This window comes from Rhineura floridana, chromosome 8 (genome assembly GCF_030035675.1).
Source record: "Rhineura floridana isolate rRhiFlo1 chromosome 8, rRhiFlo1.hap2, whole genome shotgun sequence".
NCBI classification, from domain to species: Eukaryota; Metazoa; Chordata; class Lepidosauria; order Squamata; family Rhineuridae; genus Rhineura; species Rhineura floridana.
The window spans coordinates 51,955,719-51,981,231 of NC_084487.1; the positions used below are offsets into that span (position 1 = coordinate 51,955,719).

Below are 25,513 nucleotides of genomic sequence, written 5' to 3' on the forward strand. Positions count from 1 at the left end.
TTTCAGGCACTTGGACATGGTGTTCACAGCCAACTCCGGTGAGGACTTAAAGGAGAGATAGAGCTGAGTGTCATCGGCGTACTGATGGCACTGCAACCCAAAACTCCTGATGATTGCTCCCAGCGGTTTCACATAGATGTTGAATAGCATGGGAGAGAGGATAGAACCCTGTGGCACTCCACAATGAAGAGGCCAAGGGTCTGAAACCTCATCTCCCAATGCCACCCGTTGCTGCCTATCCGAGAGATAGGAACGGAACCACTGCAGGACAGTGCCTCCTATTCCTAATCCCTCTAGGCGATTTAAAAGGATACTGTGGTCAACAGTATCGAAAGCCGCTGAGAGGCCCAGGAGGACAAGGAAGGTGTATTCACCCCTATCCAATGCCCTCCGCGTATCATCTACCAGAGCGACCAAGGCTGTTTCCGTTCCATGACCAGTCCTAAAACCCGATTGGTATGGATCTAAATAATCCGTTTCCTCCAAGTGTGTCTGTAATTGCGCAGCCACCACCCTCTCAATCACCTTGCCCAAGAATGGTAAATTAGAGACTGGGCGAAAGTTGTTTAACTCTTGGGGATCCAAGGACAGTTTTTTTAAGATGGGCTTTATTACCGCTTCCTTGAGGGCTGATGGCATTGCACCCTCTTGCAAGGATGCATTCACCACCGCCTTAATCCCTTCGCCCAGTCTCTCTTTACAGCTCATGATGAGCCATGAAGGGCAAGGATCAACCAGACAGGTGGTTGGCTTCACAGTACAGAGCACCTTGTCCACTTCCTCAGAGAGAAGAGGCTGAAACCGATCCCAACAGACCGGAATGCAACTGGCCGACTCTGGCCCACTTCCTGTCTCCACGGCGAGCGGAAGCGTGCTCTTCAGACGCTAGATTTTGTCGGCAAAGTGTTTAGCAAAAGTATCACAGGAGATTTTAGAATGTTCCATGGGTTCCTGAGCAACTGGACCGACCAGGCTTCAGACCACTGAAACCTTCAGGACTAGAGCTTAGAATATTAGAGCTGGATATGTTTGCCTGTCAATAAGGCTGATTAACATTTAAATTTAGTTTCTGTTGGATATTCCAGGAAGTATGTTGGGCCTTCTGTCGATTTAGGGGAAAAGGTCTGACAAGCCCTTAATTGTATATGACAGATGCATAGTACCCATAAAACAGACTAGCTTTGCTGGCTATCCAAAACTGAGTTTTAAAACAGACGCCAGAATGTCAAGCTGGCTAACCTAAACCATCATGGCCAACAGGAATTCACACTGCCACAGGTCAGAGAAACCATTTTAACTATATGATGACAAGTCTAGTAGTGACAAGTACTAGTATTAAATGGAAGATAGAAAGCTTGATTACCATCTTCAAAAACTGAGCATCTATCACTTTAGACATAAGGTGCTTCTAGAAGGTTAGCTTCACCCAGTGATGGTAAGTTGCAGCTGTAGCATATTAGAGGAGAGCAGAGTGGCAGCATTTCACTGGGACAGGGATATTGTGCTTACCAGAATGAGAATGGGATGGGGCAATGTGATGGATTGGTTGAAGAAACTCCAGGTTGCAGGTGTATGTTCACGTGCTGGACTGATACCAAGTCAGAGTCTTGTCCCATCCCTGCCCCAATGATGCTATGTCACTCCAGAATGTGCAGCTGTCACCCAACCCGCTCAAATGCTGTTGCTGCTAATTGGAATAGAAATAGGGGGGGAAACCATGCTACTTTTTAAACCTTGTGTTATATACTGTAGTTATTTTTCTTTTTCTTTCATGTTACAAATTTGTACATTGCCTTGTGTATTTTAAATAGAAAATCCACTCAATGTTTTTATTAAAAAAATAAGTGGAAGTCTCATCTATTACCATGGTGGGGAAGAGTACAGCAATTATTGCTAGTCTTGTACAACTTTCTGTTTTCCCTGTGGTAAACCATCTAGTATGTTAGTCCTAGACACTAGTTTGGCACATTTGATATCTGGCAAGCAGGTGCCATTGGAAAGTATCCTGTTCACCTCGCATGACATTAGATCAATGAACAGCTATGGAGCAATCTCTGAATTTCATCTTTGATTTTTGGCCCTGAGAGAAGAATATCTCTCCACAGGGGAGTGAGTATGAGCAAGTCCTATCAGTACTGTGAATTGCACCAGTCTTAATGACTTGTATTGTGTGAGAGATCATGTTGTCAATCCCTCAATCTTCTAGGAGGACTCAAGCAAAATGTGGAACGCAGACTTCTGTTTGGCAAGGAGGAGTTTATGGCCAACTTTTTGCACTGGAAACCTAAGTGTGTAAGTCCTTCTTGTATGTCTTTCGTAGGCAGATAGTGTCTACCTGTCTAAATATCCTGTATGTTTCTTTATATTCAGAACCTAATTGCAGACATTCTGTGCAATCATACATGCACTAGAAAGATAGAAGCATAAAACAACATACCCTAACTCCAAGCCATGGGTAGATATGATCCAACAACTGATGCTGAATGTGCAGGCACAGGGAATGGTGTTGGGTTTTTGTCTGCACAACACTCTTGCATGTGAAAGATGTAATTGAAAGGGTCATCCAAACAACCCTGTTTTTATATGCACACACATATATACATGCTGCATTTATTGGAGTGGAGTGGTGCAAGATCATACATTCTCTCATGGATGACAGAGGTCTCCAAGTGGGTATTGTAGCTCCCCCTACAACTCGGAGACAGAAAATGCTTCAGCAGACATTTGTGCTTCTCCCCTCTTGCTGAGGCTCAGTTTTAGTTTCCTGTCAGCTCGGAGAACATCCTGTTTGATTTCTCTATTCTCACTGAGATTGAATCCTTTTTTTGTCTTTTCCTATACTTTATTCATGGGTTTTTATCCTCTTCTGACCTCTCCTTGTGTTTATGCCTACTGTCCAGAAAAATCTTTCCTCCTTTTAAGTCCTTAGCAACTGAGCGTCTTACCTGTCAGTTCATCAGATCTCTTTCTCCGAAGAGGTTCTGCTTTCTTTTCGCCTACTCTCAATTTCCTTCCTTAAAAATAAAATAAAAATTTGTCTTATTTGTTGATCTTTTCCTCCTATCAGATCTGCCTGTCAGAACTATCTTGTCTCTCAGTTCTAGTCAGATTTGCCTTTATTTCTTGAGGTCTGTCAGTTTTCAGATCTTCATTTCTGTTAACTCCTGCCTGACTTGCATCTTTCATTTTTTGTCAAAATGGAGAAACTCAACGTTAAAGCTCAGCATTCTGAGAGAAAGCAGGCTAAGAAAATCTGGGCAGTACTCAGCCACAGCAGTGTTCAGCTTCCAGTCCCCGCACTTTCCCGCCATTTTGCAGAGAAAGCTGCCTCTGATTACTAATGACCCTGATGAGGGCACTTCATCCAGCTCTGGTGGTAAACATTGCCCTGGTTTGCAAGTGTTCCCAGGTAGGAAGTCCACAGAGGTGCTCCCTTCACCTGAGGGGATGTTGAAGTGAGAGTGCCCACCATTTTGAATCGGGGCGAAGCAACGAGGTCCTCAATGTCAGTGCAAAGGGGAGCAGTAGCCCCTGCCGATTTAGAGGGCAGCGGACCGGCAATACCTACTTCTTCACAGCCTGCCCCAACTGCTGCATCTTGTGTTGCTGCCCTGCCACCAGCACGGCAAATGCAATATTGCGATCCACCTGCTGCCTCATGTGTGACCGTCCGGCCAGCAGCACGGCAAATGCAGTATACTACCGCAAGGCCGGCAGAACCAAATGGAGCAGCGGTATGTGACAGGGACAGATGGGCTGCATAGTTCTATCCCCCCTTTCTGTCTCAGAGAGGCAACATCTGACAGGGGTTACGCTGCAACAGCAACTGCCCCAAGTACTATGGTTTGACCTTTTGTCTTCCACGGTTCTCCATCACTTAAGGGAGGCTATGATGTGGGATTGGGCAAATGAATTGGCTAAGAGTGATGCTCCAAAGCATCTGCTGCCTCTCCCACAGGGTGCTGCAGATTGGACCCCCTGCCTTAGTTATGGAACAGCAGCCTGTTCACAGACCAGGCCAGTTGCACCATCCAGCAACAGCCCAACAGGTCTGGCTGCCCAACCTTTTTTTGCCTGAGGTGTGATTTTTGCTCCTGGCTGCTTTTAGAGCTCAAACCGCTCTCCTTTACTGTGTACGGTCATTTTTGGCCTCACTATTTTGGCCCTTGGCTGCATTTAGAGGTCAAACCACTCCCCTCTACTGTATGCGGTTATTTTGGCTTCTCTATCTGTGCATGGGTTGATTAATCAGGAATCTGTCCACATAATGCTTGGTACCACTCTGCCTTCACTGTATGCGTGTAACCATGACTGGACCATCCTGGGCAGTTTTTATGGATATCATTATTGAGGCACAGCACAGTGATACGCAGCTGCAGCCATCTCAGTGGCCATCAGTGCCATACATTTCATGGCCCGTGTCAGAAGAAATACCATCAGGAGGAATGTTGACTTGCAATTTGGGCTTTACCTTGTGTGCACAGTACTTGGTCACTTTCCACCAGAAGGAATATTGACCTGCAATTTGCACCAGAGCAGCAACATTTGGTGTGGATGCTGCTTGTGATGAGCTCTTTTTCACTCTCCGCTGCATATTGGGTCCTAGTCTGTCCAGTGACTGTGGAAAGGGCTTAGCTTTTCCACTTAGAACCCTGAGGAAGGGGCCTGGCTTTGCTACTCAGAATCCTTGGGCAGAGATATGGTATAGGCCTTTGCTGAGGAGGTTTCCCACCATTCTTTATGGTCCTAGCCTGTCCAGTGACTGTGGAAAGGGCCTAACTTTACCGTTCAGAGCCCTTGGACAGAGATATGGCATAGTCCTTGGCTGGGGAGTTTTCCCGCCATTTTTATGGAACCCGAAGAGGTTTCCCCACCATTTTTATGGTCCTAGTCTGTCCAGTGATGGTGGAAAGGGCCTAGCTTTCCATTTAGAACCCTTGGTCAGAGATATGGCATAGTCCTTTGCTAAGGATTTCCCCCCCACCTTTTTGATGGTACCTTGTCTAGTGACTGTGGAGAGGGCCTAGTTTTCTGTTCAGAACTGTTGGGTGGAGATGTGTCATAGTCCTCGGCTGGGAAGCTTTTCCACATTTCTTTATGAGAGGCACTAGAACAACAGGTTCAATATTTCTGAAAGACCTGATTCACTTTTTCCCCATGCCTGAACAGCAGCAGGCCGTTTCCAGGGCAACAGTAGAATAACATGGTGCCTCTAGGGGGCCTCAGTGTAGTGAAGGCATATGGATTGCCTCATGAGCCTCAGCTCAAAGCTCCAGTTCTCCCAAGGCCCGAACAGCAGCAGGCCATTTCTAAAGGCAACAATAGAGCAACCTGGTGGCTCCTCTAGGGGCCTCAGTGTAGTGAAGGTATATGAATTGCCTCATGAGCTGCAGTTTGAAGCCCTAGTCTGTTCCTATGAACAGTTGCAGCCCTTCTTAACCGTCTGTGTAAAGTTTTGCAGCCCTTTATAACTGTCTGTGTGAATTTTTTGGATTTATCCAGTGACTTCCTTATGGAGGAGGAACTTACTGTCATTCCTGTAGAAATCCGTAAATAAGCAAGATAAGTAAATTAAGCTGAACATAGCTTGTCAATTACATGAGGTTTTCTACATAACTCTCTGAGTAAATATTTGGATTTATCCAGTGACTTTCTTGGAAGCGCTAAGGGTTCCCTTGTTATCATCCTAGGTAAACGTACATTAGCTGACTGCTCCGCTAAGTCTTCCCTCCACCAGCAGGCTCCTGGATGACTTAAGACAGTTTAAAATTCCATTTGGCATTTGGTGAGGCTTACTTCACAATTTCACTTTGCATAACTAGACTCAAGGTTACTCACATTGGCATATATGTGCTGAGGTGCAGTTCTCCTGAAAGGTGGTGATTGTTCATTCAACTCCTGGCTTTCATCTGCAAGTCCCTGGGTGACTTATAACAGTTTAAAATTCCATATTAAATTTATCAAAACAATTTAGCTGCTGGTAAGACTTGCTTCACTGTTGAGTTTGTGTAACTTGACTCCAAGTTACACACATTGGCATATTTGTATGGATATTTGGCTTCCCTACGTGCAATTAAGCATTTCAGTGGTTAAAGAAAGGAAATAAATCTTTTTGGATTTTACTGTTTTTGTTTTGACAGGTAGCCCTCTGGACTGGTTACTGCACAGGTACTTAGTCAGAATATGTCCCTGGGTATTTACTTCCTGTGGCTGACTCTCCAGTATTTACTTCCTGTGGCTGCCTCTTTAGCAGCCCCATATGTCCAGGGTAGGCTTGCAGGCAGGACGTGAGTACAGCAGAGGGCTCCTGCCATTTCCGGTAGCTAGGGGTTCAAAGCATTTTGTTCCTGTTTAGGCGGTCAGAGCATGTTCATCGTGTCTGGTGACCACTGCTGGCCTTGTCTTCTATATATTGGCCTATATTTTTTTTGGACCCAGCCAAGCTGTTGGCTTCCTCTCTGCATAGCTACAGGGCAGCTGTAAGACAATAGTTAGACTACCCAAGCTGTTGACTGTCTCTCTGTGTAACAACAGGGTGGCCTTAAGACACTGGTAAGGTTATGAAGCAACTCACGGATTCCATGGGGGTGCAAGGTTCTTCTTTTTCTGCCAAAAAACGCCTTAAGGAATTTTGATTGGTTTCCAGGGGCAATAGTCTTTGAGATGTTTCTTTCATTTTGAAATTAATCAGGTTGTTTAATCTTGCAACTGGTTTCCTCTTCAAATAGGAATTTCAATTCTACTAGGTGACTGCATGAGGTAGTGCTGGTCGGCCATCTTGGCCTGTCGGCCGTGTTTGCTAGAAACAATAGGTTGAAGTTTACTCCATCATGGCATCTCCAGTGCATCTAGCCATGCTGTGTCCTTTTATCCCAATTCATTTCATTCCAATCCAGCTCATCCTGTGGAGAAGGCTGGGCATTTATTAGTTGTGCGAGGGGCTCTCTAGGCCTCCACAGTCACTTACGGTTCCATTGTTAAACATTTTATTTTGGAAGACAATCTTATTTGGTCATGAGTGATTGCCAGTGAATGACCTGAGACATTTGCTGCCCCGAGTCTCCATACGTCACTCTGGCATAAGAGTTGCCACAACCTCATTACCGCATGTTTTCTTTCCACAACACAGGAAAGCAGGAGATGCCAGTCAGATCTGGCCCTCAAATGTTATGATGATGCTAACCTCTTTTGAATCTTTGGGGTCAGTCCCTGTAAGAATTCTCCTTCAAAACAGTTCTTCTAGTGGCTATTACAAAAGCACATAGGATGTCTGAGCTCCAGGCTCTATCTGTCGAAAAGCACCTTTGTATTTTCCACTAAGACAGGGTAGTGCTACGCACTAACCCAGCCTTGTCATCAAAGTAAACACAGCCTTTCACAGGCAACAGGAAATAATTCTGCCTTCTTTCTGTCCTTACCCTTCTCACCTGAGAGAGAAGGAATGGCACTCTTTAGATGTCAAGCATGCACTGAAGGTGTGTATTAGTAGAATGGACCATTCATCTCACCGGAAGGGTGGTTTTCCCAGGTATCATGCCATCATGTGGGTTATAGCACCATCTAGTGTCCGAAGGCAAGAATGTACTGAAGTCAAGACCTGGGGCATCCATGCCCCTCCCACTCCAGTTCATTTGTGACGAGGCCGAAGTGAGATATCTGAAAAGATACCAAGTGCCAACAGGCTTACCAGCAAAGAAAAGAGACACTGCCTCAAATAACGCCAAACCACATTCATTCCTAATAGAACCAGAAAGGTCTTGACTCAGTCACACAATGTACTCAGAACAAGTTTAACAGAAATAATTTGAGAGGTGGTACAAAACACCCAGGCATCCTCCAAAAGGGGAGGGCAGTGATGGCATGCTACCTGGGAAAACCACCCTCCAGGTGAGACCAATGTTCTGTTTTCCCCAGGTAGCATGCCATCACATGGGATGTACCAAAGCAGCCCCAACAGGCAGGGACCACCCACTGCTTACATATGAGAAAGGACCTGTTGCAGAACACACTCCCCAAAGAGGCATCGGCAGAAGCGTAGCAGTCTTATCTTGTAATGCTTGAGAAAGGAATCTGGAATAGACTATACAGTCGCTCTGCAAATATCCGCAAGAGGTGCATTGGATGCAAATGCAGCCATAGTGGCAACCAACCTAGTTGACTGCGCTGTTATTTTACTAGGCACTGGAAGCTTAAGCGCCTTGTAAGCCAGTGTAAGGCAGGTGCACAACCAACAAAGCAAGGTGGACTTAGAAACCTTTTCCCCCAGTGACCGTGGTGAAAGGATACAAACTGTGAATCTGTTAATCTTGTCTTAGGTTCGAGACAGGTAGGACTTGAGGGCCCTCCAAACATCGAAAGAGTGCCAGGCCTTCTCCAGTGGATGAACGGGCTTAGGACAGACAGAGCGAGGGAAGAACAATGTCCTGATTGCAGCAGAAAACTGAATTGACTTTGGGACAAAAGGTCGGTTCTCGATGCAGCACAACTGAGTCCTTATGGGTGATGCAGAGATGGCATGTCAGTGACAAAGCTCCCAACTCAAACTCTTCTTGCTGCAGTGACCGCCACCAGAAACATGACCTTGGAGGGCAACAGTAAAAATGGTACTGACCTAAGAGGCTCCAAGGGAGGTCGCTGCAGGGCTTGCAGGACCTTTGGTAAACTCCAGAAAGGAAAATAGTGACACACTGCCGAGGGAAGGAGGGCAGCTGCCTAGGAAGAACACACAGTCATCGGATGCGAGGCCATTTAAACTCCCATGCTATTCAACATCTATGTGAAACCGCTGGGGGCTATCATCAGGAGTTTTGGGTTGCAGTGTCATCAATATGCAGATGACACTCAGCTCTATCTCTCATTTAAGTCCTTACCGGAGTTGGCTGTGAACACCATGTCCAAGTGCCTGGAATCCGTAAGTGGATGGATGGGAGAGAATAGGCTGAAGCTGAACCCCGACAAGACTGAGGTGTTACTTGTGGGAGATAAAAGAAGGTTAGGAATTACTGACCTGATACTTAATGGGGTGAGTTTACCCCTGAAGGACCTGGTCCGTAGTCTTGGGGTCATTCTTGACTCCCAGCTGTCCATGGAGGCTCAAATTACAGCAGTAAGCCGGGCAGCTTGGTATCAATTACATCTGATACAGAGACTGCGACCCTGCCTTCCTGTTCATCTGCTCCCCCAAGTAATACATGCCCTGGTCTCCTCTCGCTTAGACTACTGCAACGCGCTCTACGTGGGGTTACCCTTGAAAACGGTCTGGAAATTACAGCTGGTACAAAATGCGGCGGCACGCTTGATTACGCATAGCCGTCGCTGGGATCATATCACCCCAGTGTTATTAGATCTTCACTGGCTACCAGTTGTTTACCGGGCCCAATTCAATGTGTTGGTGTTGACCTTTAAAACCCTATACGGTTTCGGCCCAGTATATCTGAAGGAACGCCTCCAGAATCATCGATCATGCCGCCTGACGAGATCAGCCTCGCAAGACCTTCTCTCGGTCCCACCGGTGAGAACAGCTAGGCTGGTACGGACCAGAGAGAGGGCATTTTCTGTTGTGGCCCCCACCCTTTGGAACTCCCTCCCTTTTGATCTCAGACATGCTCCCTCCTTGTCCAGCTTTCGCCGAGCCTTAAAGACCTGGCTGTTCAGGCAGGCCTACCAGATTGGGACAGATTAATTTTATGTTATTATGAACTGAAAGATGGTTTTTTAGCTTAAATTTGGTTATGCTGATATTTATATGTATTGTTTTTAATTTTGTTGTACGTCACCTAGAGTGTCCCTAACTCGGACAGATAGGCGGCTGAAAAATAAAATTTATTATTATTATTATTCAAAGGGCAATCAAACTAAGCCTGGCGATACAAGGTGTTAGCTGTCACTCCCATCTTCAGACCTCTATGAAGACACTGGAAGACTTGTTATAACATGGCTTGTGAAGGTGGAAGAGCCCTGGACGCATACCCGTCGGAGAAGGTGGACCATGCAGTCTGGTAGATGCGATTTGTTGACGGCCTTCTAGATGCCAGCATGGTCTCAGTACCCTTCTGTGATAGGCCTTTGCAGATCAGCTGTGTCCACTCCAACGCCAAGCCATCAGGCACAACCGGGCGGAATCCGGGTGCCAGATTGGACAATGCAAAGGAAGATTTAATGTCATTGGATCTGATCTCAATGGCAGCCACCATGGAACTGCTATTAATAGGGCAAGCCGATCTGAGAATCACAGTCAACGCAGCAAGTACATAAGGTCCCGTAGCGCCAAAACTTCCACAGTGCTCTGCCCAGGAAGGAACCAAATAGGAGACCGTCCAGTCAGAGGTTCCCAAAGGCCTCTATGGACTCCGCCCTTGTGTCTAGGTACCAGGAGAAGTACCAGGGAAGGTGAGAGTTGTGACTCAAACAAGCAGCTCCACTGTCAAGGTGTCAAAACTAGCTGAAGGAGATGAAATACTGCTGGATGTATTTTCCAGTCCCCTGGGATCACTTGTTGCCTGTTCAGCCAATCTGCAGTGACCTTCCGAGCCCCACTGAAGTAATCTCTCTTCAAGGATAGCAGTTGACTCTTGGCCCAATATAATGATAACATGATAGCATGGTCTCCACCCAAAGGGAAAGAGCTCCAATGCCCCCTTTCTAACTTTTACATAGTTTCACGCAGATGTCATGACTGGAAGATGCAGGGGTCAGGTGGACTGCTCTCAGCTCCAGATATACAAGATAAACACTGAAGTAAGCCTTACTAAAACTCAGTGTTTGATAACTGTACTATGAAATGTTACTGTTATAGTCACCCAGGGAAGTACTGACAACAGTCAGGACTCAAGTGGGCAATCCCCACCTACCAGGAGAACTGCACCTCAGGACAGACCTGACTATGTAAGTAACCATGAGCTTAGACTATGTGATTAATCTAGAAGGAAGTTATGCAAACAGCTAGCGAACAGAATCCAGTTCGCTGAACCTCAAAATGAGCCATAATAAGGCTGCATGGAATTTGTAATAGATGATATCACCCAAGGATCTGCTGGTGATGACTCCCCTAGCCACCCAGGTTCATGACATTATTCTGCTAAGCATCAGTTACCAAGGATAATTGCTACACAGCTATGAGGGCTGCAAAGGTTCACAAAGAGATACGGTGGGCTGAAACCTAGAACTGAGGCTGATGCAATTTGAATATCTGAGGCCCCTGTAGGGATCACCAAGTTATGAATCCTGCCAAGTTTACACCAACAGCCATGAAGGCCAGCAACTGTTCAAAGAGACAGAGTAGGGATTTGAGCTGTAGCTCAAAAATCCAGTCATATATTTCAGGTACACTGAGGCCCCTAGAGGAGGCACCACATTGTACCACTGTTGCCCCTGGAAGCAGCCTGCTATTAGTTCAGGCCTCAGGAAAAAATGGGAAATCAAATATTGCTTTCAATGCAAAAGATCAGACATAATTCCAGCCGAGGACTATGCCATCTCTCTGGCCAAAGCTTCTTGAGAACTAGCTGGGCCCCTTTTCCCAGTCACTAGACAGAATGACAGCAATTCCTCAGCAGAGGGCTACACCGTTTTCTGCCCAAGGAGTCTAGGTAGCAACTAGGCCCTTTCCCCAGGGTTCTGAGTGACAGGCTAAACCTTTCCACAGTCGCTGGACTGACTAAGAAAGCACCCATTACATTCCACAAGAAGCATCAGCACCCTCAGCGTCAACACCAACCTTGCTGCTCAGGTGCCATTGCTGAGGAGGAATACTTAGAAGGCCCAAGTTTGGCTGCTATACTCACCATAGAACCACCTTGCCTACCTTAGGGGTCAATGTACACCTTGTGCAGCCCGAATTGAATGCAGCATTCCTCCCAGCAGAATTCCTTCTGACGCGGGTTCTGCAAAACATGGAACTGGCTGCTGGTGAAAAGGCTACTGCTGCATATCACTGACTGCTGCTGGAGTGGGTGCTGCTGCCTATCACTGACAGCTGAAGAAATGGCTATCGCCTATCACTCTGCTATGCCTAAATAATGACATTTAGAAAACCAACACAGGGTGATCCGGCCACAAATATGCACACACAGTAGAAGGAAGCAGATCCAGACCATATACCAACATCTGCACGGGAAGAGGAGTGTAGCAGAATAGCGAGGCCCAAAATGACCCCGCCTGGAGGTCTGTTCTTTAATGAGCTCCAAATGCAGCCAAAGGCTGGTGAGGTCAAAAGACCCAACCCAGAAGAGGGGAGAGGGCCGTGGCCCAAAGGAACTCTGAATGCGACCAAGCAAAAGATAACTACCCAAGGTAGAGGGGAGCGGTTTAGCGAGGCCAAAGCTGCCTAACAGAGGCAGGGGAAGAAATCTGCCTCTAATTAGTTCCAAATACCAGCAAAGGCAAACCAACAATCACATCGGTAAAGGGAGCATTGACTCACGAGGCCAAACCTAACTGCACACCACCGAGGGGAGGGGAGTGACCTCTAAGAGCCAAAATATCACACACACTGGGGAAGGGCATCGAGAGTGTCCTTCCGCACTGGTCTTGTCTCTGACCTGACAGGAACCGTGGATACTTATCATGGTTTGTGAGGGGAGTGGAGCGACCACTAAGAGTGAAAATCATCGCACACAGTGGGGAGGGGCAGTGAGAGTGTCCTGCACTGGTCTTGTCTCTGGCCTGACGGGAACCATGGGCACTTATCATGGTTCATGAGGGGAGGGGAGTGACCACTAAGAGTGAAAATCATCGCACACAGCGGGGAGGGGCAGTGAGAGTGTCCTGCACTGGTCTTGTATCTGGCCTGACAGGAACCGTGGATAACTCATCATGGTTCTGTAGCAGCAGCAGCAGTCTGCTTGACGGGATGCCTTCAGTTGCAATCTTTGCCAAGGTGCCATTTTGAGCTCTAAATGCAGCCATGAAATCCAGCCAAGGGATAAAACCAAGTGCACATAGCAGATAGGAGCGGTTCAACTCTGAAGGTAGCCCAGAGATGTAGCCAAGGTCCAGAATATCCAAACACCATCAACTACGGCCCAAGCAAAGTACTTGCAGCAAAAGGGCAAGTCATCTGAGGTAGTGACAAGACAGTAGCATCAACAGGCAAATGAAAACTGAGGGGTAGTGGAAGCTGAGGCTGGCCCCAATAGTGCCAGATGTCTGGGTTGTAACCTCTGAAAAGGATTCACTGGCAGTGTAGGCACATGCCATGTCTGGCTGGTAGTCAGCAAAATAGAGGTGGCCTGGTGCAAGGAGGTCCTGTACTTGAGGCCTTGCTTGAGGATTGATATGTGAGGGAAAGACAGCTGATCCACATCAGAGAGTGATCAACATGGTATACACTCACCTTTGCCTGGCCTGCCGCTGGTGCCTGAACCAAGATGTTATGCACACACGTGAGTGAGGAGTGCAGTATCTTTAGTCAAACACATGCACTGGAAGAGGGATGCAGTGTGAACAGGGAGCACTGGTACACGCCCACGGATGAGGGGAGCAGTATAGTCCCAAGTGTACTTCAGCCTGGCGGTACATTGTTTGGCAGCTGATCCACCATAATATACACATGCAAGAATGGGGTGTGTGGTATCTGTTGTCAACCCATGTCTGGCGACTGATCTGCCATAATATACACGCACAAGGATGGGGGGGTGCGGTATCTATTGTCAACCCACACATTAGAAGAGGGGTGTGGTATAAAAGGGGCACCGGTACATGCCCACAGACGAGGGGAGTGGTACAGCCCCAAGTGCACTGCTAGTGATGAGATACCATGAAGTCAAAGCTCAGGTACATGCACACAGTGGGAGGGGTGCGGTACTGCTCCTGTCAACTTATATATCTGGTAGCCCCTCCACCTCCTGGACCTGTTCTTTTTAAATAAATAAATAAATAAATAAGAATAACATTAATACAAATATGCCCTATATGATTCCCTGTATGACTACAGCTACACTGGCTGCACAATGCTGAAAGTTATAATATGTGGAGGGTGTAAATAAAGTCTCTAAGCAAAAATGCCTTAGAAAAAAGGGCGGGAAAACAGCAAGTAAACAAAAAAGGCTGTTGATTAAAAGGCGGGAAAGGTAGAAAACAAAATGGTGGTCACTGAGTCTAACACTACCAGGCCCCTTGGGAGGACAATGGTGGCCATCAAGGTAGTAGAGGAGGCCATCTGGGGGGGCAGTAAAGAAGCAACCACCCCCGCAGTCAATGAAGGACCGAAGAGCCACTGTCACGTACTCTAGGCAAGTTGAGCTAACAGGCACATCCGCCTCTCCTTTAACTGGAGCCGCAGCTGCAAGCTCCAAAAAGGGGGGGAAACTGCCTCGTCCTCCCAAGAGGGCAGTAAGAAGGCAACCACCCAGTGGTCACAACACCAGGGATGAAGGCAGGGAGATGCCGCCACAAGCACTAAGCATGCTGGAGCAGACAGTACAGGGAGCTTCATGGGGAGAGTCGCCCACTGCTAGCATGAAACGCACCTCAGCAGCTCCCCCAAGGGGAAAGATAGCTGCCACTGCCAAGAGCAGAAACCACCGCAGCAGTAAAGCAGGGCGCGAGTTGAAGCCGCAGCTTCAGACTCACTGCTTCTGTTGGTGGCGAAGTAACAGTCCTGAAGGAGAGGAAGCCACTGCTGCAGAAGCAGAGGCGACAGAAGCAGCCCCCACTGTCACCAAAAAACGAGGAAAAAAACCAACTAAAAGGGCAGAGGTGACACCAGCAGCCTCCACTGTCCCCAAAAAACAAAGATGGACAAGCAGAGCAGGAGGAAGGGGGGAGGACACAACTGAAAAACAACCACCCAAACCTGCCCCAAAACGGGTAAAAGTGAAAGAGGAGGGAGGGAAAAGACTGGGAACAAAAAACTCCAACAAAAACAATCCCCAGTCCCAACACACTCTCACACACAAACATAACTTGAACACTAAATTCTCACATGACAAGTGGATATAACTGCCTCGGACGAAGGCAAGAATGAACTGGAGTGAGAGGGGCATGGATGCCCCAGGTCTTGACTTCAGTACATTCTTGCCTTTGGACGCTAGATGGTGCTATAACCCACGTGATGGCATGCTACCTGGGGAAAACAACCTTTTTGACGATCTGACTACTATTGGTGTCTTTCCATACTGCCATTATAAGAAAGAGTGTCTTCTGCAACTTTAGTTCATTGGATTAAGGCTTGCATCTCATTAGTGTATGAGGCCCTTCACTTACCCTCACCTTTACATATTACAGCGCACTCCACCAGGTCTGCGGCCACATTGTCAGCCTTTTCCAAAAACGCTCCACTAGTAGATATCTGTAGAGCAGCAACCTAGTCCACTCCTACTACTAAACGAGACACTACAAATTGACCTTTATGCCTTGTCAGAGGCTTCATTTGGTCGCAGGAATCTACAAGTCCTGCCTGCCTCTGGTCCATCCTAGGTCTGCAGCTTTAGTATGGCCCACTTGGAGACCTCTGTGATCCATGAGAGAGTGGACAGTTTGTTCTTACCGTAAACGGTGTTTCTTAATGGATGACGAGGTGTCCAAGGCCCACCCTTGCAGTTATCTGATGGAAGGGACAAAGTCATTGAGTGCCATGACTTTTTTCTGTCTGGTTCATTGTTGGTTGGTTGACCATGTTACTAACACGCTTAGTTACTTTCAAGTTTGTATGTTCTACATTTCATCTTTGAGTTTTATCCTGAGGCTGACTTCTGGAGCTTTCCAAGAAATGAAACTTGAGTCTCACCAAGTGGGGAGGAGCACAAATGTCTGCTGAAACGTTTCCTGTCTCTGAGCTGTAGGGGGAGCTACAATACCAACTTGGAGACCTCTTGTCATCCATGAAGAAACACCATTTACGGTAAGAACAAACTGTCCCTTCTGGTCACAGCTTTTACATAAGCCCATTGACATAAGTGGTCTTAAGTGCAGTTCTGCATTGGCCTATGGCCTTGATAAAGAGAAAGCTAAGAATAAATCTTTCATGCTTTACTTTTTTTATTCATATGAAATATGACCGTTACAATTATAGGCAATGCTGTTTAAAAGGGCTCATCCAACGGAGCATCCAGTGGAGCAGATGGTTTCAGAATAAGGCTGGTGAAGCAGCAGTCTGTATTCATTGCTTTAGAAGTTCCCTTACTTTCAGAGGATGACACAGAAGAAAGAGTATTCCGGGGGGGGGGGGAAGTGCAAATGAACATGACCGAATGCAGTGGAATACAAGGTCCAGCAATGTTTTTTTTATTAATTGTAATTAAAAATGGGAACTCATTGGGTTTTTCCCCCAGTACATCGGTTTTGAAACAGTAGTAACCAAAATACAAGCAAGCTGTCTCAGTTTTGTTTAAATGTAAGCTGATGGTAGCGACATCTCAGCAAAAATTATAAATTGAAAATAAAAGTGTACCCAACCTAATTTATTGAGGAATTTTAATTATAATTTTGACTGTTTGGCAAAGTACAGTTGTTAAAATGAACCTGTCATCTTCATCTGTGTAGCTGCTTTGTGTGGTTCTTCTGTTTTTCATATCCTTTACAATATAAGCCAGGAAAAAAACTTCTCACTTCATAAAGCACAAAAGATAAGATTGCAGTACCTAAGTCCCAACATAGGTGTTACATGGTTGATTTGTGTAACATTTTTTTTTAAATGTGAAGCAGTTTTGGGAGATGACAAATTTGTTCGGAAGAATTGGGAGGTGCGGCTTAAGTCTTTTCAGTCCAGCTCATTCTGTTCAGAATTGCCACCTGTAACGTTTTCCTCAAAGGATGTTGGTTGGGGGTAAGCTGAAGCAGGAGGGAAACACCATTTGTACCCACAACTGTTTCTTTGATCAAATCCACAGCCTCAAGTGGCAACAACAGTAACAGTAGGAAACTATTATATGCATCTCCCATGTAATATCTAGTTTGGCCCTGACAAAAAGCATTCAGAAGATGACACACTTTGTACTCTTCTAGTTCTTATTTCACCCTGAGAACATAAATAGCTCTACTGAACTGAGGAAGGGTGATCAACTTTACTGAATGTATATTCTTCATTATCTTCCTAGCTTATTATGGAGACCAAATGCCCACTCAAAGAAAAAAAATAACTTGAACTGGTTGCAAAAATCACATTTAAGATCTAGGAAATCTCTAAGAAAAAAGAAATAGAGCTATTAGGAAGGCTTTTTTCCCATTCATGTAAGGTAACAGGTGGGACTTGAGCTCCACCTTGTGGTTGAAAGCAGAAAATATGCTGTTCAATTTCTGGTTTCTCCTTACACTTGCAGATCAGTTAAGTTCTTTTCTACCTTCATCAAGTGTGGTTGGGTTTGCGCAGTCTCTGCTCACCTTTGCTGGTTCAGGCCAGTTTTAAAATGTTTTTTCAGTGTTAATATCTCCATTTTTACATATCTTGCTTACTTAGGTTCTTCATTCTTCCATCTCTTTTTTTAAACCTTTTGTGAATGTTTATTCTCTCTGTTTTCTTCCCTATTTGTGTCTGCTGCTCCTCTTTCTGATCTTTATTCCCCTTCAGGATGAAAAGACCTCCACCTCTATTTTTTACCTCAGCAACCTCATCATCAACACTCCCCCATCCAGCTTAGTTGTTGTCCTTTGTTGTCTCTCAGCCTTTTCTGTTCAGACATACCCATCCCCTTGTCCCCGTAAGCCCCACTAGCCCGTCGGCATACAGATCCCCACTCTCAAGCTATGGGGAAATCTAAAGAGAAATTGGTGGTGCCCGTTAAAGTCTCTACTGCCACCGCTTCCCACCATAACTACTTACTGTCTTCTCTAGTGGGCACCAGGGCACCCCCAAGTGGGTATTGTCTTGTTTGCTAGTGCTTGAGGCTGGAAAGAGTTAACACTCCAAACAGACCATTACTGTGGCCACTCCCAAGGAGTGCTAGTTTGTTTTCCTGCCTCGCTTGAGCAGTACTGATTTTCACCTTGCTCTTCAGTCTGGCTGAGTTATATCCTTATTTGTCTGTTTAAATTATTTATTAGTCGTTAATGTTCAGTTTACTTGTCTCTGAGTCTGTATGGAAGTTTGTATGTAGTTTGCTAACGAATCACAGCGAGTGCCTGAATGGCAGTTAAGTGTTTGTTAGTCCATTCAGCATACCTTGCTAGTATGCCTTTGAGCTCCTGAGATTAATAAGCCTAATGATTTCCTTCAGTTAATGAATTTCCTCTGTGATTTTCTTCCCAATTAATGCATTTCTTCTATGAGTTCCCCATCAGTTAATGGATGTCCTGGGTGATTTTCCCCTCACTTAATGAATTCAATGGTTGCTTCCCCCCCACTTTATAAATTTGCGGGGTTGATCCTGTGTTGTAATCAGCAGTTCACTGTGCTTAATTAAAATAAAACATATAAGGGGACCAGAAAAGACACTAGATAAGCTTCTCCTGCTGAAGGCTAAATGCCTAAGGGGAGAAGTAGCTCTCCTCAGAGCTCTCTAAGCAAGTGGCAGGAGCGCTTAGTGTAGTAGCACCTACAGCCCAGTCACACAAACCAACAGTTAAAAAGACAAGCGGTTGCAGCGCACATGGAGGCAACCACCATTTCACTCAAACACCCTCACAAGCAGCACATGGCCCACTCACTCTGGCGGTAGCGCAGAGAGTGGCTGTTCATCAACAGCACAGCGCTGTTTCCCCTGTAAGCGATGAGGTATCAGAGCAATCAGGGCGGCAAAATGTGACAACAGTTAAAAGTGCAGAAAACCCTGTAAGCAATGTGGTAGCAGAGCAATTGGTGCAAACATGTGACTAAAACAAAACATACTGTGAACCCTGCAGCAGAGCAATCAGGAAGGGTTGCTGCTGAGGAAACCAGAGATTATAATGATGATACTACCTTGGCAACATTGTTACAGGGCAGAAGGGTACTGTATGTAGGAGAGCAAACCCAGCAGTGGAGTACAGTAAATGATGAAATGCTCTCAGAAGAAGAGAGGGTTCCAGGCCCTTCAATCCTTTTTTGTTCAGATTCTGAGGAAGATGATGAGGAATTCACAGGTTTTAATATTCAGCACCCTGAAGTTCCACAGAGCAGTGGGGCCACGGTGCCTTAGAGTAATAATGCTGCCTTTGGACAAAGTCATCAACAGCAGCAGACTTTTGCTTAAGGCAAATAAGCATAAGCAGCGTCATATGAACTCCACAGTCACTTAAGATGGGCTCTGCTGCCACCTCTTGTTCAAATCAGGAACTTCAGCAGGTGGAGTCTTCAGTTAGGAGCTGCAGAATTAAATTATATTAGAAGAGCTCTCATGGGTGATATTTCAGCACAATTAGCTGCTTTTCACCAGTCTTTTCAAGTGGTTCCTGTACAGTCACAATAGCGCAATCGTGCAACAGGAGACAGTCACTTGCAACACAATATGTGGCAGTGCAGTGCTCAGATGAGTCAAGCAGGTATGCCTGAGGTTGAGCAACAGGAGCTGCAAAGGGAAAGTGCAAATTGCTCATTGGATCCACATGATGTGGCCAGGGGTAGAGCGCAGGGGTTCATAGCTTACAGACTTGACAGATCAAATTCTGCTAGGCAACAGTTTATGCATGATGATTCAGTGGTTGATCTGGAAGAGGAAACAGATGAATGGAGTGATGGTTCACAATCGGAGCAGCAGCACTCCAATAGATTGTTTCATAGCACTTACTACATGCCTGCTTCGTAAGGCTATGGCGGCTTTACATTTGAATGATGCAGTTATAGAACAGGCACCTTCTACCTCAAGGAGAGCATCTGTTCTTCCAGAAACAAGGTCCAGTGATAAGGTGATTAAGGTACCATCACTGCTAAGAAAAATAGTGAAGTTTGAATGGGACTCACCAATTCAGTCTACCAAATCACTGATGTATGCTAAGAAACTATACTTATTGGAGCCAGAGTTTATGGAGCAGCTGAGATCTCCAGCCACTGATTCCCCGATTTCTGCTTTAGTTTCTAGAAATTTCCTTTCAAGGGTTGGGGATGCTCAATTGAAGGATCTTACAGAATGAAAGTTAGATATGACACTTAAAAAGGTCTACGAAGCGACAGCATTATCTGTACGTACATCTATTGCAGCATTTGTGTTTTCAAGGGCTGCATTATTGTGGTTAGACGAAGTTCTGGAAAATCCAGATCAGGAGCCAGAAAGACTTAGGAAAACAATTTTGAAGCTGTCAAAAACAGGCTTTCATTGCAGATGCGACAATGGATGCGACTCAGTTTGCAGCCAGAGCTGCTGAAGTGGTAGCTAGGCGCATTTTGTGGCTTCGTCATTGGGAGACAGATGTTTCTTCCCGTATGGTGTTGGCTACAGAACAATATGCAGGCAAGAAGTTGTCTGGTGAGTATGTGCTGAGTGAAGTATTAGTTGAAAGGAAAGGAAAGGAAAGAAGAAGGCAATGCCAGTAACAAGTAAAAGACAAGATGACAGGTGCCTTTTTCACCGCTTTCAACCATACGCCTTTTCGTTCATCTAGATTTGGAGGAAGGGGGCAGACTGTCTGTTAACAGACAAGCTTGGGGTAGTCCATGATTCCAGTTGTGCAACCAACAGCAATCAGCAGCGTGAAATACAGGCTCAGCTACCCCCAGAGGTGGAAGGCAACAAAGACAGTTCTGACTTATTGATGATACCACTGGGAGGCTGTCTACTGAGATTTGCACAACTTTGGCAGATGACAACATCAGACCACTGGGTAAAAAATGCTGTGCAGTATGGGTATCAGATATGAGATTCAGGCTATGCCGCCAAACAGATTTATTCCGTCACCTATTTTGGTGAATCCAGAGAAGCACAGACTACTACAAGAAGCAATAGAACACCTGTTGCGGACAGCAGCCACAGAACCGGTTCAGCAGAACCAGAAATTTTGTGGCGTTTATTCCGTCCTCCTTATCGTGCCGAAAAAAGGGAATGATTGGAGGGCGGTGCTCGATCTAAAATTCCTCAACAGATTTGTAAGATACAGGAAATTCCGCATGGAAGCATTGGTGTCCACAAAAGAAGCACTTCAGCTTCGAGACTGATTAGCTTCCATAGATCTAACTGAGGCATATTTACATGTGCCAATCCATCCACAGCACCCCAAGTACCTTTGCTTTGCTTACAACAATCAACGCTATCAGTACAGGGCGATGCCCTTTGGCTTGGCATCAGTGCCAAGGGTCTTCACGAAAATAATGGTGACTCTTGTCGCTCATCTCCGTCAACAGGTTACACCTTTACCCATATTTAGACGACATTCCAATTTATTCGCAGACCGTACAGTCAGCTTATCAGGACATTCACACTATACTAGTAGTTCTCCAGGATCACGGATTCTTGGTGAACATACCGAAGAGTCACTTGTTCCCTCAACAACATTTACAGTATTTGGGAGCAATGATAGATTTTGGAAGGGGAGACAATATCTCTTTCGGAAGACAGAGTGCAGAAGATAAAGTTGGCGGTTCAACCATTGCTAGGGAAGACCGCAGAGGACATAATGGTCTTAGCAAAGGTTTTAGGGATGCTCATTTCCACTATCCAAGTAACACCATGGGCCAGATTTCATGTTTGGCCTCTACAATGGACACTGTTTCCATACCAGTGGCAGATAGCACATTTCAGACATCTCCAGGTTGCACTGACTTTGCGACTGAGGACTGCTCTTCATTGGTGGACAAAGGATTGCAACCTACGCAGAGGTGTTCCTTTAAAGGACCCACCACGAGACACTGTGACATCAGATGCAAGTCTCCAGGGGTGGGGAGCTCACTGCACAAGTCAAATACTGCAGGGATCTTGGTCTTCTCAGGAATCAAAGCAAAGCACCAACTTACCGGAACTTCGGGCAGCACGATTGGCGCTGCAGCATTTCGTGCCTTTATTGATTCATCTCAAGCATGTGCTGCTGAGGACAGACAACAACTGTGTGAAAGAGTTCATAAATTGTCGAGGAGGGACAAAGTCACTGGTGCTTCATCTGGAGGCATCACGACTGATTTCCTGGGCAGAGCATGGTCTACAATCGCTGACAGCAGAATATATAAAGGGAGTAGACAATGTAGAAGCGGACTGGTTAAGCAGACAGGAGGTGTTGCCAGGAGAGTGGCAGCTGCACAAAGATTTGTTCAAACAGATCCGCAAGAGGTTTGGAAGGATGGATGTAGAACTTTTTGCTTCAGATGTCAATCATCAACTGAAGAGGTATTACACTCGTACCCTTCGCTGAGAGCAGAGGGTGTAGAGACCCTAATCTCCCCTTGGCCGAAGGGAACACTTTACCTCTTCCCTTCTTTTCCATTGTTAGCTCGGGTGATGAAAAAGGTAAGGATGGAGAGGGCCAATGTCGTTCTAGTAGCACCAGATTGGCCAAGGAGGCCATGGTTCTCAGAGCTAGTCAACCTATCTGTCGGGCCCCCATGGCCTCTGCCTCTTTGCCCAGATTTGCTGCTACAGGGGCCACTTTGGCACCCTGATCTGCATTGGTTGAGCTTAACCGCATGGAAGTTGAGCAGAGCAAACTGCTGAGAGCTGGATTGCCAACTGAGGTGGCAACCGCAATATTGGCATCTAGAAGACAGTCCACAATACGAAACTACCAGTGTACCTGGGCGGCATTTTTGAAATGGTGTAGTAGGAACCATGTTATGGCTCGGAAGTCAGGAATTATGGAGGTGTTACCCTTTTTAAATAAGGGTCTGAAGCATGGCTTGAGACCCAATACTTTGAGAAGACAACCATCTGCACTGTCAACAGTGCTTTCTAAGTCTTCTTCTGAATCACTGGGGGCTCATCCGTATCTGAAATGATTTTTAAGAGGGGCTTCGCTGTTGTCGGCACCTGTTCATCATCGATTTCCAACATGGAATCTTCACAAGGTCTTGTCAGCTCTCCAAAAATCACCATTCGAACCATTGAAAACTAGCACTCCATGGGATGGGCTTAAACAGTCTGTTTGGAGTGTTAACTCTTTCCTGCCTCAAGCACTAGCAAGGAAGACAATACCCACTTGGCGGTGTCCTGGTGCCCACAGAGAATCACCTTTCTAATGAGTAAAATGGTTCCTTCAGTACAACAGAGCCCTCCGCTAGTAGAAGTTAGCACCAACACTTCTTTCATTATGGTGTTGTGGAATCTTTGATAACTCTGGGCAGGGAGAATGTGGAAACATCACCCAGTGTTACCATGCCAGTATCGACACCCTTTAGTACAGGACCAGGGCGAGATCAGCAACAGAGCCATGCCATTCTCCCTTCCCAGTGACAGAGATCACCTTGGAGGAGATGGGGGGGGACTGTTTTGACTATTAGCTCTTGAAACGGAGAAGCAACAAGTAATACACAGATCCCTTAGAGCTGAGAAGCAGCTCTCTGATTATAAGGGGGCAGGCTTTATGGTCCTTAGGACCATTTTTTCTACTCAGTTTTCTCCAGAGGACTTCAGAGGCTTTCAGGACACCTCTAGGGCTTAATCCCTCTGCCCTTCTCATGACTAGTTTTTGCAGTACACCACATCAGTTGGGCTATCTCTTATTGCCCAGGGCACTTCATCAGCTGGGTTACCTCCTGCAGGGTGAGACTTGGTCCCTCCTGCTCAATTACAACTATCAATTCAAATGCTACAACAATTGAAAAAGCCATATTAGTTGACACTTCTAAGGATCTGCCTGCCATGTTTCAAATCTTGCCTAATGCCTCATAGTAGCCACCTGCTGTGACAAACTCCACATCATTCCCAAACCAGTCTTATTCCTCATTGAATAGGATACTCCCTCAACTCTACAGCATGTGCCTTAGGCTCCTCTGGATCCACCCCACATATCTCCTGACCCCCATGCTGTACACAGGGGATGGGCAAAAGGACTGCATTCTAACTAGTCCAGAGGGGATCCTCCAGACAGCAGAGGATCCTGAATCCGATTTGATCATTCTGGACAAATAATAGAGTGGTGAGTCAGAATCTGAAGATGTCTCTATCTTTTTCAGGATTCTCACTATCTTCCCTTGTTGTGCAAGGCAATGGTGGTCCTGGATTTTAATTTTCCTGAGGAACCTTTTACTCCTGCATTCTCCAGGGTGGCAGCAGTATGCCCTGATCCTAAACAAAAGTCCAAAGTGTTGAAGCTTCCATCTCTGTTACTGAAGGTCATCAAATCTGAGTTTGATGTGCCTTTGCAATGCAATAAGTTGATGCCTACTACTAATAGGTATTATGTTCTGGAACAATCTTTGGTGGCTCAATTAAAGCTTCCTCTCATTAATGCACCTGTTGTGGAATTAGTGACTCATTCCTTGCATCCAAACGACTCAGATGCACAGCTTAAGGACTCTGTGGAGTGTAAGATGGACCTGGGTTTGAGGCAAGTTCACAATGCTAGTGCTGTGTCAGTGTGGGCAGCTGCTTCGGTATCGGTCTTCATGAGAGCCTCATTACTCTGGCTACAGGACCTCTTGGATGGTCTCCAAGAAGATCCTGCTAGAGTTCGCAGTCCCACTTTGAAAATTTCCCATGCTGTGGCATTCATTGCTGACACCTCCATAGATGCAGGGCAATTTTCAGCTTGGTCCCTGGTGGCAAGCGTTTTCATTTGGAGGACTCTTGGGTTGTGCCATTGGGAGGTGGATGCCATGGCTTGCTCCAGTCTGGCTTCTGAGTCTTATGAAGGTGTCAAACTCTTTGGTGACTTGGCTTCGGTGGATATTTTGATAGAGTCCAAAGCGTCTTTTCTGCCTTCCACCACAAAGTGATGCCCAAGTCCCACCTGAGATCATCTTTGCATGCACGTAGAAGACCAGTTCATGGTTAAGACCAAATGTATTTTCTATCTTGTTCTTACTGCATAATTTTGGAACACTTAGCTGCAACCCTGAACACACTAATTAGTAAGCTCTATTGGACATAATGGGATGTCTGAGTAATAAAGTTTAGGACTACACTCTTAGTATTGTTGAGAAGATACTTTGGTTGATCTTATAGAAAGTGAAGAGCTTGCTCTCTTGTATAAATGGTCCATATGTTTCAGAGCTTTATTAGTCAAAACACTTGTGCTTTGAATACTATAGGAAATCATTGTAAATTGCATGTTGTTTGCTAGATCCCTCACATTCTGCAATGGCTGCAGTTTCCAAGATTCTTCCAGTGTATTATTCAGAGGTTTTCATAAAAGAATCCAGAGAGCATGTTAGATAGTAATTAATATAGCTTTCTTTCAGACAAAACATTTCAACTCTTAGTAGACCCAACAAAACTAGGGAGTTTACCAAATCTGAACAAGGTTCACTCTCTGTAAAGGAACAGGTATGTAGCTTGGGGGTGTTTCTAGATCTGTCTCTGTCATTAGATGATCAGGTGACCCCTGTGGTAAGTATCACCTTTTATCAACTTAGGGTTATTTATTTAATTAATTTCTATCCCAGTCTTCTTCCTCAAGGAACCCAGGGTGGCAAACAACAAAACAATACAAAAATACATTTTAAAAAAAATTAAAAGTTCAAGGGTGCCAGCCATCAAATGTCTTGGTGAACAGGAATGTTTTAAAAATCCACCTAAATGTC

General features: G+C 45.8%; 1 protein-coding gene across 1 annotated transcript in view; it reads left to right on the forward strand.

Annotated features, from left to right (window-relative positions):
* Positions 1 to 24,706, forward strand: part of LOC133363322 (sodium-coupled monocarboxylate transporter 1-like) — a 126,320-nt gene extending 101,614 nt beyond the window's left edge. Inside the window, exons 14-16 of the mRNA XM_061582728.1 lie at positions 2,207 to 2,292; positions 21,772 to 22,163; positions 24,034 to 24,706. Coding sequence (XP_061438712.1) covers positions 2,207 to 2,292; positions 21,772 to 22,163; positions 24,034 to 24,706 — 1,151 coding nt within the window. The remainder of the gene's footprint in view (positions 1 to 2,206; positions 2,293 to 21,771; positions 22,164 to 24,033) is intronic.
* The last annotated feature ends 807 nt before the right edge of the window (positions 24,707 to 25,513 follow it).